Source organism: Ahaetulla prasina, chromosome 16 (assembly GCF_028640845.1).
Source record: "Ahaetulla prasina isolate Xishuangbanna chromosome 16, ASM2864084v1, whole genome shotgun sequence".
In the NCBI taxonomy this organism is placed as follows: domain Eukaryota; kingdom Metazoa; phylum Chordata; class Lepidosauria; order Squamata; family Colubridae; genus Ahaetulla; species Ahaetulla prasina.
The window spans coordinates 13,646,561-13,659,110 of record NC_080554.1 but is presented as its reverse complement, the minus strand read 5'-3'; the positions used below and the strand labels follow the sequence as shown (position 1 = coordinate 13,659,110).

The window sequence follows — 12,550 nt, the reverse complement described above, 5'->3', positions numbered from 1 at the left end:
CCGTCCCTCTGTCTTCCTTTGGGCAGCAAATCCGGGGGGGGGGGGGAGTGTCTTCCATGCTTCAGCTCAAAGCCCCTGCAGAAAGCAGCCTGGGAGCCTGGCCTTGGGTGGGAGGAGGAGGGGTCCTGGTTGATACTTGAAAGGGCTGGCTCAGTCCTCAGATGGGAGACCACCAAGAGATCCCAGGGTTGGGAAACTCAGGAGCTGCAGCTGCAAGTCATGAGCCCGATTTTATTTATTTATTTATTTATTTATTTTATTAGATTTTTATACCGCCCTTCTCCCGAAGGACTCAGGGCGGTGTACAGCCGGAATAAAATACAGAATATATACAATTAAAAGAAATTAAAAGAAACTATTAATAAATGGCCGATAATTTAAAAAATTTAAAAATTTAAAATCACTAAAACCCCAATTTAAAATCAACTATTTATGCCAGTCCTGCTTGAGTGAATAAATATGTTTTTAGCTCACGACGAAAGGTCCGAAGATCAGGAACTTGATGTAAGCCAGGGGGGAGTTCGTTCCAGAGCGTCGGTGCTCCCACAGAGGAGGCCCTACCCCTCCGGGCCGCCAGCCGACATTGTTTGGCGGACGGCACCCTGAGAAGGCCCCCCCTGGGAGAGCGTACGGGCCGATGGGAGGCATAAGGTAACAGCAGGCGGTCTCGTAAGTATCCGGGTCCTAAGCCATGGAGCGCTTTAAAGGTGGTAACCAGGATCTTGAAGCGCACCCGAAAGACCACAGGAAGCCAGTGCAAACTACGGAGCAGTGGTGTTACGTGGGAGCCACGGGCGGCTCCCATTACCACTGCGCAGCTGCATTCTGACTAACTGCAGCCTCCGGTGCACCTCAAGGGCAGCCCCATGTAGAGAGCATTGCAATAATCCAGCCGAGACGTAACCAGAGCGTGAGTGACCGTGCATAAGGCATCCCGGTCAAGGAAAAAGTCCTCCTGGTGACGGCCGCCAGATGTTCATCAAAGGACAGCCGACCATCCAGGAGGACGCCCAAGTTGCGAACCACCTCCTTTGGGGCCACTAACTGCTTCAACAGTCAGCTGCGGATGCAGCTGACTGTACCGGGGTGCCGGCATCCACAGCCACTCCGTCTTGGAGGGATTGAGCTTGAGTCTGTTTCTCCCCATCCAGACCCGTATAGCTTCCAGGCACCGGGACAGCACTTCGACCGCTTCATTGGGGTGGTCCGGGGTGGAAAAATACAGCTGAGTATCATCAGCGTATAGATGATAACTCACCCCGAAACCACTGATGACCTCACCCAACGGCTTCATATAGATGTTGAACAGGGTAGGCAAGAGAATCGACCCCTGAGGCACCCCACAAGTGAGGCGCCTCGCGGACGACCTCTGCCCCCATCAACACCGTCTGCGACCGGTCAGAGAGATAGGAGGAAAACCACCGATAAACGGTGCCTCCCACTCCCAATCAGCAGGATACCATGGTCGATGGTATCAAAAGCCGCTGAGAGATCTAATAGGACCAAGGCAGAGGAGCAACCCCTGTCCCTGGCCCTCCAGAGGTCATCCACCAACGCGACCAAAGCCGTCTCCGTGCTATAACCGGGTCGGAAGCCGGACTGGAACGGGTCTAGATAGACAGCTTCCTCCAGGTGCCGGGGAAGCTGCCATGCAACCACACTCTCTACAACCTTCGCTAAAAAGCGAAGGTTGGAGACTGGACGATAATTTCCCAAAATAGCTGGGTCCAGGGAAGGCTTCTTCAGGAGAGGTCTCACCACCGCCTCCTTCAAGGTGGTGAAAACCCCTTCAACCAAAGAAGCATTTATAATCCCCTGGAACCAGCCTCGTGTCACTTCCTGAGCAGCCAGTACTAACCAGGAAGGACACGGGTCCAGTAAACACGTAGTCGCATGCAACCTCCCCAGCAACCTGTCCATGTCCTCCGGAGCCACAGAATCAAACTCATCCCAAATAACCTCAACAAGACGAGTCTCTGCCACCTCGGCTGAATCATCGCAATCATGGTCCAAGCCATCACGAAGCTAAACGATTTTATCGTATAGATAACCGTTAAACTCCTCGGCTCGACCCTGCAGGGGGTCATCCCGTCCCTCCTGTTGAAGGAGGGAACGGGTCACCCGAAACAGGGCGGCCGGGCGGTTATCTGCCGACGCAATGAGGGTGGAAACGTAGGAACGCTTCGCCTCCCTCATTGCCACTAGGTAGGTCCTAGTAAAGGATTTTGAGGCAACTTGATGATTTAACACATTTTTGTAACTCAAGTTCTCCTCCCCCCACCCATCACCTCCACCGGGGGATGAATCAGTTATACCCAAATGGCAGGTGAAGCCAGCCTTGCCCAGTGCTAGGATTGGGAGGGGTGTGTGCGTCCATAGTGCAGCTCGTAGGTCCACTGAGAGGCCGAGTGGAACAGCCAGGATGAGGCTTCCATGTGAGAGCCATGGAAAAGGGTGGAGGCGGCTGGGGGGGAACCGGGAGATGGACCGTGGGGGCGGCAGCCACAGGAAGGAAGGCGGCCAAATATTTCCCACTGGAGACTGGAGTAGGAGGAGAGCGACTGGATTTTGCCCCAAAACATCCGTTCGGAATGTCGGAAGGACACAGCCCCTGGCTGAGGAGCCTTGCATCTTTGCCCCCACTTCTCCCTGGGGACCCCTCAGGTGGGACCCTCTGTCTCCCCGTCCCCACCTTGACTGTGAAAGGCAGACGGAAGGGCTGGGTGCCTCTGCTGCCCCCAACACTGGCCCGATTGTGGCCCTCTTTGACCTCTTGCCCCCATGCCAAGGGAAGCATCGTGGCGCTTCTGGTGCCAACACCCGGGCCGCGCAGCTCGTTTGAGCACCGCCAGGCAGCCAAGCTTCCCTAGCAGGGCTGGCCACGGAAGGGCTGCTTTGCCCTCTTTGGAGACCCCCTGAGACGCCAGGCAGGTCAAGCCAAGGAACTTTGGGCTTGGCGGGCACTGCTGGGTCCTCCCCAGGGACGGGTGGAATGGAAGCCTAAAAAAACCAACAAGCCCTCGGTTCATCTAGCTGCCTGGGGCCCTTCTGCCTCTGGTGGAAGCCAGATGGAAAGCCCTGCTCCAGAGCGCCCAGCACGGGCCCTCCTGGGAAGGGCCTGAGGGCCGCAGCCTCGCCTCCCTTGGTGCTGAGGCAGAGGGGAAGGAGGGAGCTCACCTTTCCTGGCTGGCTTCTTGTTGTTGCTCAGCTGCCCGCTCACATCCTGCAGGCGCTTCTCCAGCTCTTTCTTCTTTTCCTGAGCCATCTCCTCCTTGGACTTGGCTGCCTGCTTCTTCCCACTTGCGGCTGTGGGGAGAAAAGCGGAAGGGCTCAAACGGGGGGGAATGGGGGAGTCAGGAGCCTAAGAGGCAAGAACTGGTATGACCCGTTGGGCCGCATCGGATGAAAGGCTCAGCCGTTGCAGGCATTGGACTCAGGGGTGAAATGCTCCCGGTTCGGACAGGATCACCCGATCCGGTAGCCTGATGGTTCGGAGAACTGGTAGCAAAAATCCCTGCTCTCCCCCCCCGCATACCCAGCTGAGCCGCGCAATCATCAGAGGGTGTTTTTTTTTTTACTTTTAAAAGCATCTTTTCTTTGGCCAAAAAAATGCTTTTAAAAGAAAAGAAAAGCCTCTGACAATCAGGCAACTCAGCTGGGATCGTCAGAGGAGCCTTGTAAAAGCATTTTGGCAAGAGGTTGTAGAAAAAATGCTTTTAGAAGTAAAAAAAAAAAGTTGGCCACACCCACCCAGTCACATTATCCCCCCACCAAGCCAAACCCTCAGAACCGGTAGTAACAAGTATTACATTTCAGCCCTGCGTTGGACTGAAGGCGTTTCTGGACAGTGGTCCAATCGGCCAGGACTGGGCAGCTGCTCCCCGCGACCAGGCCAGGGCCATGAGGGAGACAGGTGGGCTCGTGTGTGGGGGACAATACCATGAAGGGCGGGGGCCCAGCTCTGGGGCCCAGGATTGTATTGAGCAGGGCAAGGTGGGGTTCACCGAGCCGTGGAAGCTGACTCAAGCTCTGCAGTGGAAAGGATGGGCAGGCCTTCCGGGGCCTTTTAGGGACCCAGCCTGAGCAGCCAGAAGGAAATCAGGAAGGGCTGGAATCAGATCCTCTCTCCTTCCACGGGAGCTAATGGGAGCGGCAGAGGAATACAAATTAGAGACATCCCCCCTCCCGGAACCCATTCGGCAAAAAAGGGAAGCCCCCCCCCTTCCCTCATGATTGGCCCCTCCTGGAAAGAAATCTTCCTATCATCTGATGCAGCAGCTGCTCCCTCCTCTCTCCTTCTTCCACTGCCTGCCACGGAAAGGCTCCTTCCTTCTTCTCAAGAGGGTCCTTTTGCCCTCCAGGCTCCACGCACAGAGGGGCTCGTGGATGTAGAGGAAGGGAATGCCAGAACATCGGGGGTTGAATTACAGAATATATTGGACAAACCCAGAGTTGACAGTTGGTTGCTGAGCATGATAACAGAACAGTGATATGTGAAGTGTATACGACAACCAATATTCCTGTTGATTGTCACACACACTTTAAAACTTCCTGCACACGCTTAGCACAGAGAGGAAGGCACCGGCACCGGGGGTCTCCTTCACAGTTACTAACCGATTTGCTGACCAGGAATGCTGGTGGTCATTTCAGCCTCAGGTCTGCCCACAGGCGTCCAGCGCTCTGCTTCCCTCTTGTCTCTCCTTTTGGGCGGCCCGGCACATTCTTCCTCTGGGCCTTGCCCCAAACGTCTGAACTCGTGCCTCGTCCAAGAGGAGACCAAGCAGGCCCTACGGTCCCTTTGCTGCGGCTGAAACCGTCTCCTGGGGTGAGGAGGAGAAGGTAGGCCGAGGCCCCCGGTCCTCTCTTGAGAGCCTGATGTCTGCGCCTCCGCTTCCCAAGGGGGCCCTGGTGTGGCTGAGTGGGGAGCGTTGAGAGAGGAAAGAATCTTTGAGTGTCCAGCACCCTTAAGCCATGCACCCCCTTGGCTCCAGGCGCCGGCACTGGCAGGGCCTAGGATCGTGGGAGAGGACTTCCAACTGGACACCCAACCTTTGGAGGACCATTCCAAGCCCTGGTTCAGGGAACCGTGGCTCAGCTTCACCTTTCCACCGAGGGACCCTCGGGATACCCATGAGCGCTCCAACTCGATAGCAGGTCAAAGGGGGGAAAGCAGCTTTCGGAACTGGCCACCCAGGAGTTAAATCTCAGAAAGGCCAACGTGAGGGGTGGGTGGGTGGGTGGCCACAGGAAGGTCCTCTCCCTTGAAATTAAGGAATCCAGCAGTCACTGGATTTGGGGGTAACAGACGTTGAGATCTTGATGACTCCATTTGGAGATCCAGAATGCTGTGCAAGCCCCACCAGCGGTGGAAATGAACTCCTGGGATCTCCTGTCTGTCTCTCTGTCCTTAGAAAGCAAGCAGATGAGAGTGGAGGTTCGTTCTCTGAGATTGTGGGTCCGTGCCCGAATGTTTCGTTACCAGGGGAGGTGAATATCTTCACCTCCCCTGGTGAAGGGGATGTCAGAGCAAATAAATAGATGCCTAGCAGACAGATGTGTCGGTAGCCTTCTACAGCTGCCGCAACCGGATGCAAGAGGGTGATGGCAGTCTCAGGATTGGTTGATGCGGTTATAGGAAACTGTGAAGCACCCCGTTAATTCAGGATGATGGAGAAATAGATGCAGCTCGTCTTCCATTGTTGGACCTTAGCAGGACGGCCACCTCGCTTGGATAGGCAGGGTGGGCTTCTGGCTTTCATCTGCTCCCGTTTACTTTAATCCAAATAGTTTCAACAGCTTCCCCAGGCTGGATTTCTGGATTTTGCTCACCCAGTGGAACTCTTCCTCTGCTGCTCCTATCAAGCAAAAGTATCCTTCAGTTGCTACCGCCGAGTTACAAGTCCTTTATTATTTATGTTGAGTATTGTTTACTCAAGAGTATTCCTCTGCTCATTCCAACAGGTCCCCGTTGAGCAATGACGTTTCCCTTCCAGGCTCACTTTCCACCGTCTCATCTTTACAGGGAGTCCTCAAATTACAACCAGTTGTTCTACTGACTGTTGAAAGTTACAATGGCACCGAAATAGTGACTTAGAATCATAGAATACAGCTGGAAGGGACTTTGGGGGTCTTCTGGTCCAGCCCCCTCCCTCCAAGCAGGAGACCCTCTACTATCTCAGACAAGTGACCGCTCAGTCTCTTCTTGGAAGCCTCCAGGGATGAAGCTCCCACAACTTCTAAAGGCAGCTTCTGTTCCACGGGCTAATTGTTCTCACTGTCAGGAAATTTCTTCTTAATTCCAGGTTGAATTTCTCCTTGTTCAGTTTCCATCCGTTGCTTCTTGTCCTGCTTCTCTGGTGCTTTGGAGAATAATTTGACCCCCACTTCTTTGTGGAAGCCCCTCAAATACAGGAACACTGCTATCCTGTCCCCCCTATTTCTTCTTTTCTCTAGACTGGCCAGACCCAAATCCTGCAGCCGATCTTCATGTGGTTTAGTCTTGTGACTGCTTTTCACACTTATGACCATTGCAGCATTCCCACAGTCACGTGATCAAAATTCAGACACTTGGACTCATATTTATGACGGCCGCATTGTCCCAGGGTCACATGATCTCCTTTTGCGATCTTCTGACAAGCACATCAATGGGGGAGCCAGATTTGCTTAACGACTGCAGTGAATCGTTTAACAACTGTAGCAAAAAAGATCATAAAATGGGGCAAAACTCAACAACTGTCTTCCTTAGCAACAGAAATGCTGGGCTCACTTGCGGTCGGAAATCGAGGACTCTCTGTGTTTATTTGCTCCTTTACAGATTTCTATCCCACCTTCTGGGGCTCAAGGCAGGGCCCGGAATGCTCCCTCAGCAAGCCCCTGTGAGGTGGGGTGGATGGGGACAGGCCCGAAAGGTCCCAGGGGCTGAGATGGGCCTGGGTCTCCTCTGAACCAATAGGCAAGTGGGGATCTCTCAGGAAGGCCCTGCGCTTCCTGAGCTTTCAAGGAGGGGCTTCAAAGACCTGGTCCTACCAACCCATCCATCTTCTCCTGGGCAACAGGAGCCCCCTCGGAGCTTCTTCGTCCCCCATTCCAAGAGGCATCGTTTAGTCCCTGGCAGATGCAGCCGTCCTCCTGCCGGCAGATCTATAATCAGTGTGTGTTCCAGAATAGCCCATCGTTCGCCTTTTCTCTTTTGAGTCCTGTTTAGGACAATGGTGGGCCAGAATCCCACTCTGGCCCCAGGCTCTTGGCTGCTTCCTAGACCTTCAGGGTGCGGCCACTGCAGCTGGTCCTGCGAAGGTCTGAGGGATGTCCGGCCCCTTCCCCGGTCCCAGCTCTCGGGTGCAGACGACTTTGTTCTGATGGGCTTTGCTGCTTTGCAAAGGGAGAGGCCGCCTGCCTCTCTCTTCAGCATCCCTTCTGCTCCTCGGGGACCCTTCATTCCGCCCTCTTCTCCTTCTGTGGCCACCTGGAAACGGCGTCTGAGCACCAGCAGTGCGGACTCTCTTTTCTGCCTCCTATGCTGGGCTGGGCTGCTTCATTTTCCTCACGGAGAAAGACGTGCTTCGTCTGAAGTTCCCGCTGTAGCACTTTCCTCCTTTAAATCTGAAATCTTTACACTTTCTTCTCAGGCCGGTTCCCTATTAGGATCCTCCGGGCTCCTCGGCCCTTGGTGCAAAAACAGGGAGACCACCAGCCCATCCGCACTGCAGGCCACGGACACAGGGGACCAGGGTTATTTTCCCTCTCAAACCTCCTGCCAAATCTATAGGCTTCCGCTATAGGGAATATTTCTGAGCTGCCAGAGTCTTCTTAAGGACGACCTTCAGAACAAGATTCAGGCTCAGTTGCATCTAGTAAATTGGCATTTGTCCATAATTTATTGGAGAATGAGGGGGGGGGGAGCCCCCAGCTGCACTGTGGACAGAAACTGAAGTTTAGAAAGGATCCTCCCTAAGTTATCAGGACGTAAAAGGAGACAGCAGGTAACTTGCCCTTTCAGACTTTCAAGGCTGCTCCGTTAATGCAGCCTTACAATCAAGAAAGCAGAATCAGCTCAGCTGCTCATGTTTCCCCATCTGGGGTACCCGAGAAGGCTAGAAGGACACGCACGCCATACAGAAGGGAAATCGGGAAGATCTCCCCTGCCTTTGCCTTCTTCTTAAGACTCTTCCCATTGGCCAGGCAGCAGCAAGGCACACCTGCTCTCCACTCAAAAGAGGCGCAACAGGCAAGAGGGAAATGGCGGTTAAAAGTAAATCACCCCCCCCCACCCACCCCCAGCGCCATCTGCGCACCTGGGACTGAAGCCCCCTCAGTAGACAGGAAACCCCGGGAGGGCTCCACAGGTTTGGGCTGCCTGAGGCTGGTTGTTGAGACACGAGAATCGTCTGAATGCTGAGAGGCCAAGAGCAGAGAGAGCAAGAGCCTGTTCTCAAGAGCAGATGGGCTTTCACACTCCCAAGCGGACCGGCGGTGTATATGGCTGGATTGGAGGGGGTGACTGGGAAAGACTTCAGAATGGACTCTTCAAGTTCCTGCAGCTCCCCCCCCACTCCCAATTTAGGAGCCTGGACAGTGGAGCTCATGGCTGTAATTTTCCCCTGGCTCGTTTTTCCTTTTGCTGCTGTCTGAGCTCCCTGCCGATGGACAGATCGGCCCTCATAATTCATAAACAGATGAACTGTTTCTGGCTATAAGGGAGGGGGGGGCTGTTCTGATTTTCCCCCTTATCCAGCCGAAATTGCCATATAAACCAGCGTGTCATTCCTTAACCCCCGGGGGCGTCTTCTCTGGCACTCCAGCCTTAAGAGCCCCAGCGCGAGGGATCCCACTTACAAAATGGCTTCCGCTGCTTTTTCTGCAAGCAAGACTTGACGTATCTCTCGAGTTCTCGCAACGTGGTGGGCTTCAAGGTTTCAAAATCGATCTCGATCTCGTCGGGATTGGAGTCCCTGAGGGAGGGCTCTCGCGACTGGATGATGTGCACCACCCGGCCCAGCTTCTCCCCCGGCAGGCGGTTGATGTCCAGGCTGAGCTGGCGCTTCTCGTCGTAGGTCATGGGGAGGCCCTCTTCCTCCTCCTCCGAGTCATAGGTCGCCGAGGCCTGCTTCCCGGCCTTCTTCGGCTGCCTGTGGGTGGAAGAGGAGCGGTCAGGGCCTGCAGCTCCGAGCCCACTGGGCAAGGCCCCTTTGGAGCCTCCCCCAGCGGCCTGAGAAGGTGGGCTGACTCTCGGCAAGGAGCCCACTGCCAGGGGTCCAGAGAGAGGGGTGGGCAAATGGGCCCCTTCACCCTCCTGGCCCCTGGGCGGCCTTGCCAGAAATGCCACCGTCCTTTTGGCACCCCTTCTCCAACGTCCCTTTCCGCTTTGTGTTGGCCAGCTGTGTAACTTCTTTGGGTGGGTCCTCCTCCCTTGCCCACCTACCACTCCAGCCTTGCCCCAACCAGCCTCCTCCCCCTCCTGGAGCCCCTACCTGTTAACGGGAACCGTGCTGTTGGCCTTCTTGGCGGGGGCTTTCTTCTGCTGGGGGGCTTTTGCTGGTGGGGTCGCCTTGGCTTTCTTCTCTTCCTCGGCTTTTGCCTTGTGCTTCTCTTTCTCCTTCTCTTTCTCCTTCTTTTTCTTCTCTTTTTCTTTCTTCTCCTTCTTCTTCTTTGGCTTGTTCACCGGTGCTTGCGAGAGGGCAGCCAGCTGCTCGTGGACGGCCTTCAGCTGAGAGAGAAGCGAAGGAGAGAAGCTCAGCCAACCACTGACGCCCTGAGACCCTCTCAACCTCGGCAACGTCTGGCGCTTGGCAAGAAGATGGGGAGGGCAGCAGCTGTTCCCATCCCCCCCCCACACACACACACAGGCAGGCCAGCCAGCTCAGGGCCGTGAAAGGTTCATGGCGCCAGCAGTGCCTCACCCCATCCCAGACCAGGCTGCCAGCCACTCCCTTAACATGCTGCATGCAAAAGGCTTTCCCGCTGGGCCACAGCGTGGCTTACTTGCTGGAGCATCGCATGGGAGGGAACACTACAACGGCAGATTTTTTTAACCTAACTTGGACTAACCACACAGGATGTGAGCCAAGAGGCACGCGGGGCCATGGGAAAAGCTTCTTTCTTTGCATTTATTTTTAAGTGGTTGTTGGAAGTTTGTACATTGTTTTTGACTTAATTTGCTTTGTTTTTTAAGTGTCACAAGATGCCCAGAGTCACTTAGGTGAGTTGGGTGGCCATACAAATCAAATCATAAATAAATAAATTTAAGCGAATTAGAATCCAATCTAGCTGAAAAAGGATCCTCCGGCTGTGGCCGGCCCAGGACGCCTGCAGCACTCAGGGGCCGGCCCCTCCCTCCCAACCCCCCCAACCCCCGGGCAGAGGGAGGTGCCTCCCCAGGAGATGCCCACTGGCAGGGAGCAGAAGGCGGCCAGGCAGGCGGGAGAGCTCCCTGGAGCCTCCTCCTTCTTCACCCAGAGAGGAAGCAGGAAGGGAGGGGTCCCAGGGAGGGAGGGAGGGAGGGAGGGATCTGGGGCAGAGGATCCAGTGGGGAGGGGGTGCAAACCTTCTCCTCTCCTGGCTCCTGTGCACTTTCAGAGCCATAAAGGGGCATCAGGCTAGTGGAACCGGTGACGGCCACAGCCAAGGCGTCTGTGGTTAAAGGGACCCAGGTTCGAATTCTCGTTCAGCAGTGATACTCACCGGCAGCTTTGGTCTACCTGACGGGGCTATGGGCAGATGCCACAGTACTTGCAAACCCCCAGGAGAACAGGCCTCTCGGGGCTTCTGCCCTTCTGGTTCCCTTTCCTCCCAGGGTCCCCCAGCAAGAGCTCTTCAGCACTCACCCCCACCCCAAACTCCCAATAAAAATCCAGCCTCAAAATTGGCAGGCACCGTCCCTTTTAGAGTCATCCATTCCTTTGATTTTAATTCAGCCCAATTCTTAAGTCTGGATGGAACAGAAACTGAAAAATAAAACAGGTGCTGCTACATACCATATACAGGGGTATGTACTGTATATGAAACTCAAGCCCCGCGGGCCGTGCCTAGATCTGGGTCGCAGGGCCGCCTGGAAACAGCAAAGGACGGGCCCTTGAAAACAGAGCTCGGGAGGGCCACACATGACCCTCCCTGGCCCCGTTTTCGACAGCAGCAGCCTCCTGCAGTCCTCTGCCAGCAAAAACGTAGCTTGGTGGGTGTGTGTGTGTGTGTGTGTGTGTGTGTGTGTGGCACACACTCACCCGAGTTCCTTTTCTCTGGCAGAGGACTTCAGGAGGCTGTCACAGCCAAAAATGGAGCCGGAGGGAGGAGGGGGGGGGCTGCACAGAGGGCTATCCAAACAAACTGAAAACAAAAGGAGAACTGTTTCCCCTTTTGCATCTGAGCATGCAAGAAGGGACAGAAAAGGAGAAAGGGAAAGAGGCAAGACAAAGAAAAAGGTGGGAAGAGAGCTAGGAAGGAAAAAGAAGGGAAGGGGAAGGAAGAAGAAAAGGAAGGAAGGAAGGAAGGAAGGGTGGTTATAATGAGACTGAAGTCCTGCCTTAGCACAGGTGCCCCTGACACCACGAGTGACATTGAGCTGATCATGCCCCCCCGACCCCCCCCCCCCCAGCCCCCCCAAGGTCAAACACAACCCTGATGCAGCCTTCAGTGAAATCGAGTTCGACACCCCTGCTGCATATGAACGGTTCAAACAAAGACAAGGCAATTCTGAGGCACCAGGGAGAGAAGCGTCACTAAGTTTATTCCCCATGTTCATGAGGACTAGACACTTGTTCAACACTTGTGAAATCTAAAGCAAATTCTCAGAAAACCTGGTGCAACCTTAAGGGGCAAAAACAGCATTCACCCACGAGGGGTGATGGGACTGGCGGGGACAATCCCAGCCACCCCCACCGCGGAGGAAGGCTGCAACCGGGGAGGGTCTGCCATCGTGAGCCCTTCCCAGAAGACCCAGGGATTGTTCGTGTGGGGTCTACCTCTCCTGCGGGACAAGAAGAGCACCTGCCCGGAGCAGCCCGTGAGGGGCTTTCCCAGTCTGCCAGCTTTTACAGAGCCCACCCCCTCCTGGCCCATCCCGTGGGGGCACTTCCGCCTGATTCACAGCACAGCTGCCTGCCCCCCTCGCCCTACAGGAGGATCCAGGCGGGATTCTACAAGGAGCAGTTGGCAGGGCAGGAAGAGAATAGGCTCCCCACAAGTTCAGGTGTGGGGCTGCCCCCTGCCTGCCTTCCATCTCCCCATCAAGCCCTCCTGGGCCAGCACCCTCAAGGCACCGACTGACTGCTGGGAGGAAGCATTTCTGAAAGGGCCTGATGAACTTTACGGATCCGCACACAATACAGAAAAGGGGAAAGTACTTTATAAAAGGGGGAAAAAAGGGGGGAAAAAATAAACAAATACATTCCATCCATTCCAGTCTCGGGAGTCAATGACCTTGTAGCACTGCCTCAATGATCGGGAACAGTCCTGTGTGAACAAGAAGACAGGCAGGGAAGCAAATCGGGTGTCCACACCGCACCCGGAGTCGGGGGGGAGGGAGGGGAGATCCACAGAACCAGACTCTGGTTCT

The 12,550-nt window shown here is 55.0% G+C and overlaps 1 protein-coding gene across 5 annotated transcripts in view; it reads right to left on the bottom strand.

Moving 5' to 3' along the window:
• Positions 1-12,550, bottom strand: part of BRD3 (bromodomain containing 3) — a 36,072-nt gene that overhangs the window by 1,787 nt on the left and 21,735 nt on the right. For 3 of the 5 annotated variants that reach the window (XM_058159008.1, XM_058159007.1, XM_058159009.1), the window contains exons 9-12: positions 12,382-12,447; positions 9,471-9,706; positions 8,836-9,128; positions 3,178-3,306 (exon numbers count right to left, since the gene is read on the bottom strand). In XM_058159008.1, coding sequence (XP_058014991.1) covers positions 3,178-3,306; positions 8,836-9,128; positions 9,471-9,706; positions 12,382-12,447 — 724 coding nt within the window. The remainder of the gene's footprint in view (positions 1-3,177; positions 3,307-8,835; positions 9,129-9,470; positions 9,707-12,381; positions 12,448-12,550) is intronic. The other 2 variants (XM_058159010.1, XM_058159011.1) reach the window with 2 other exon arrangements.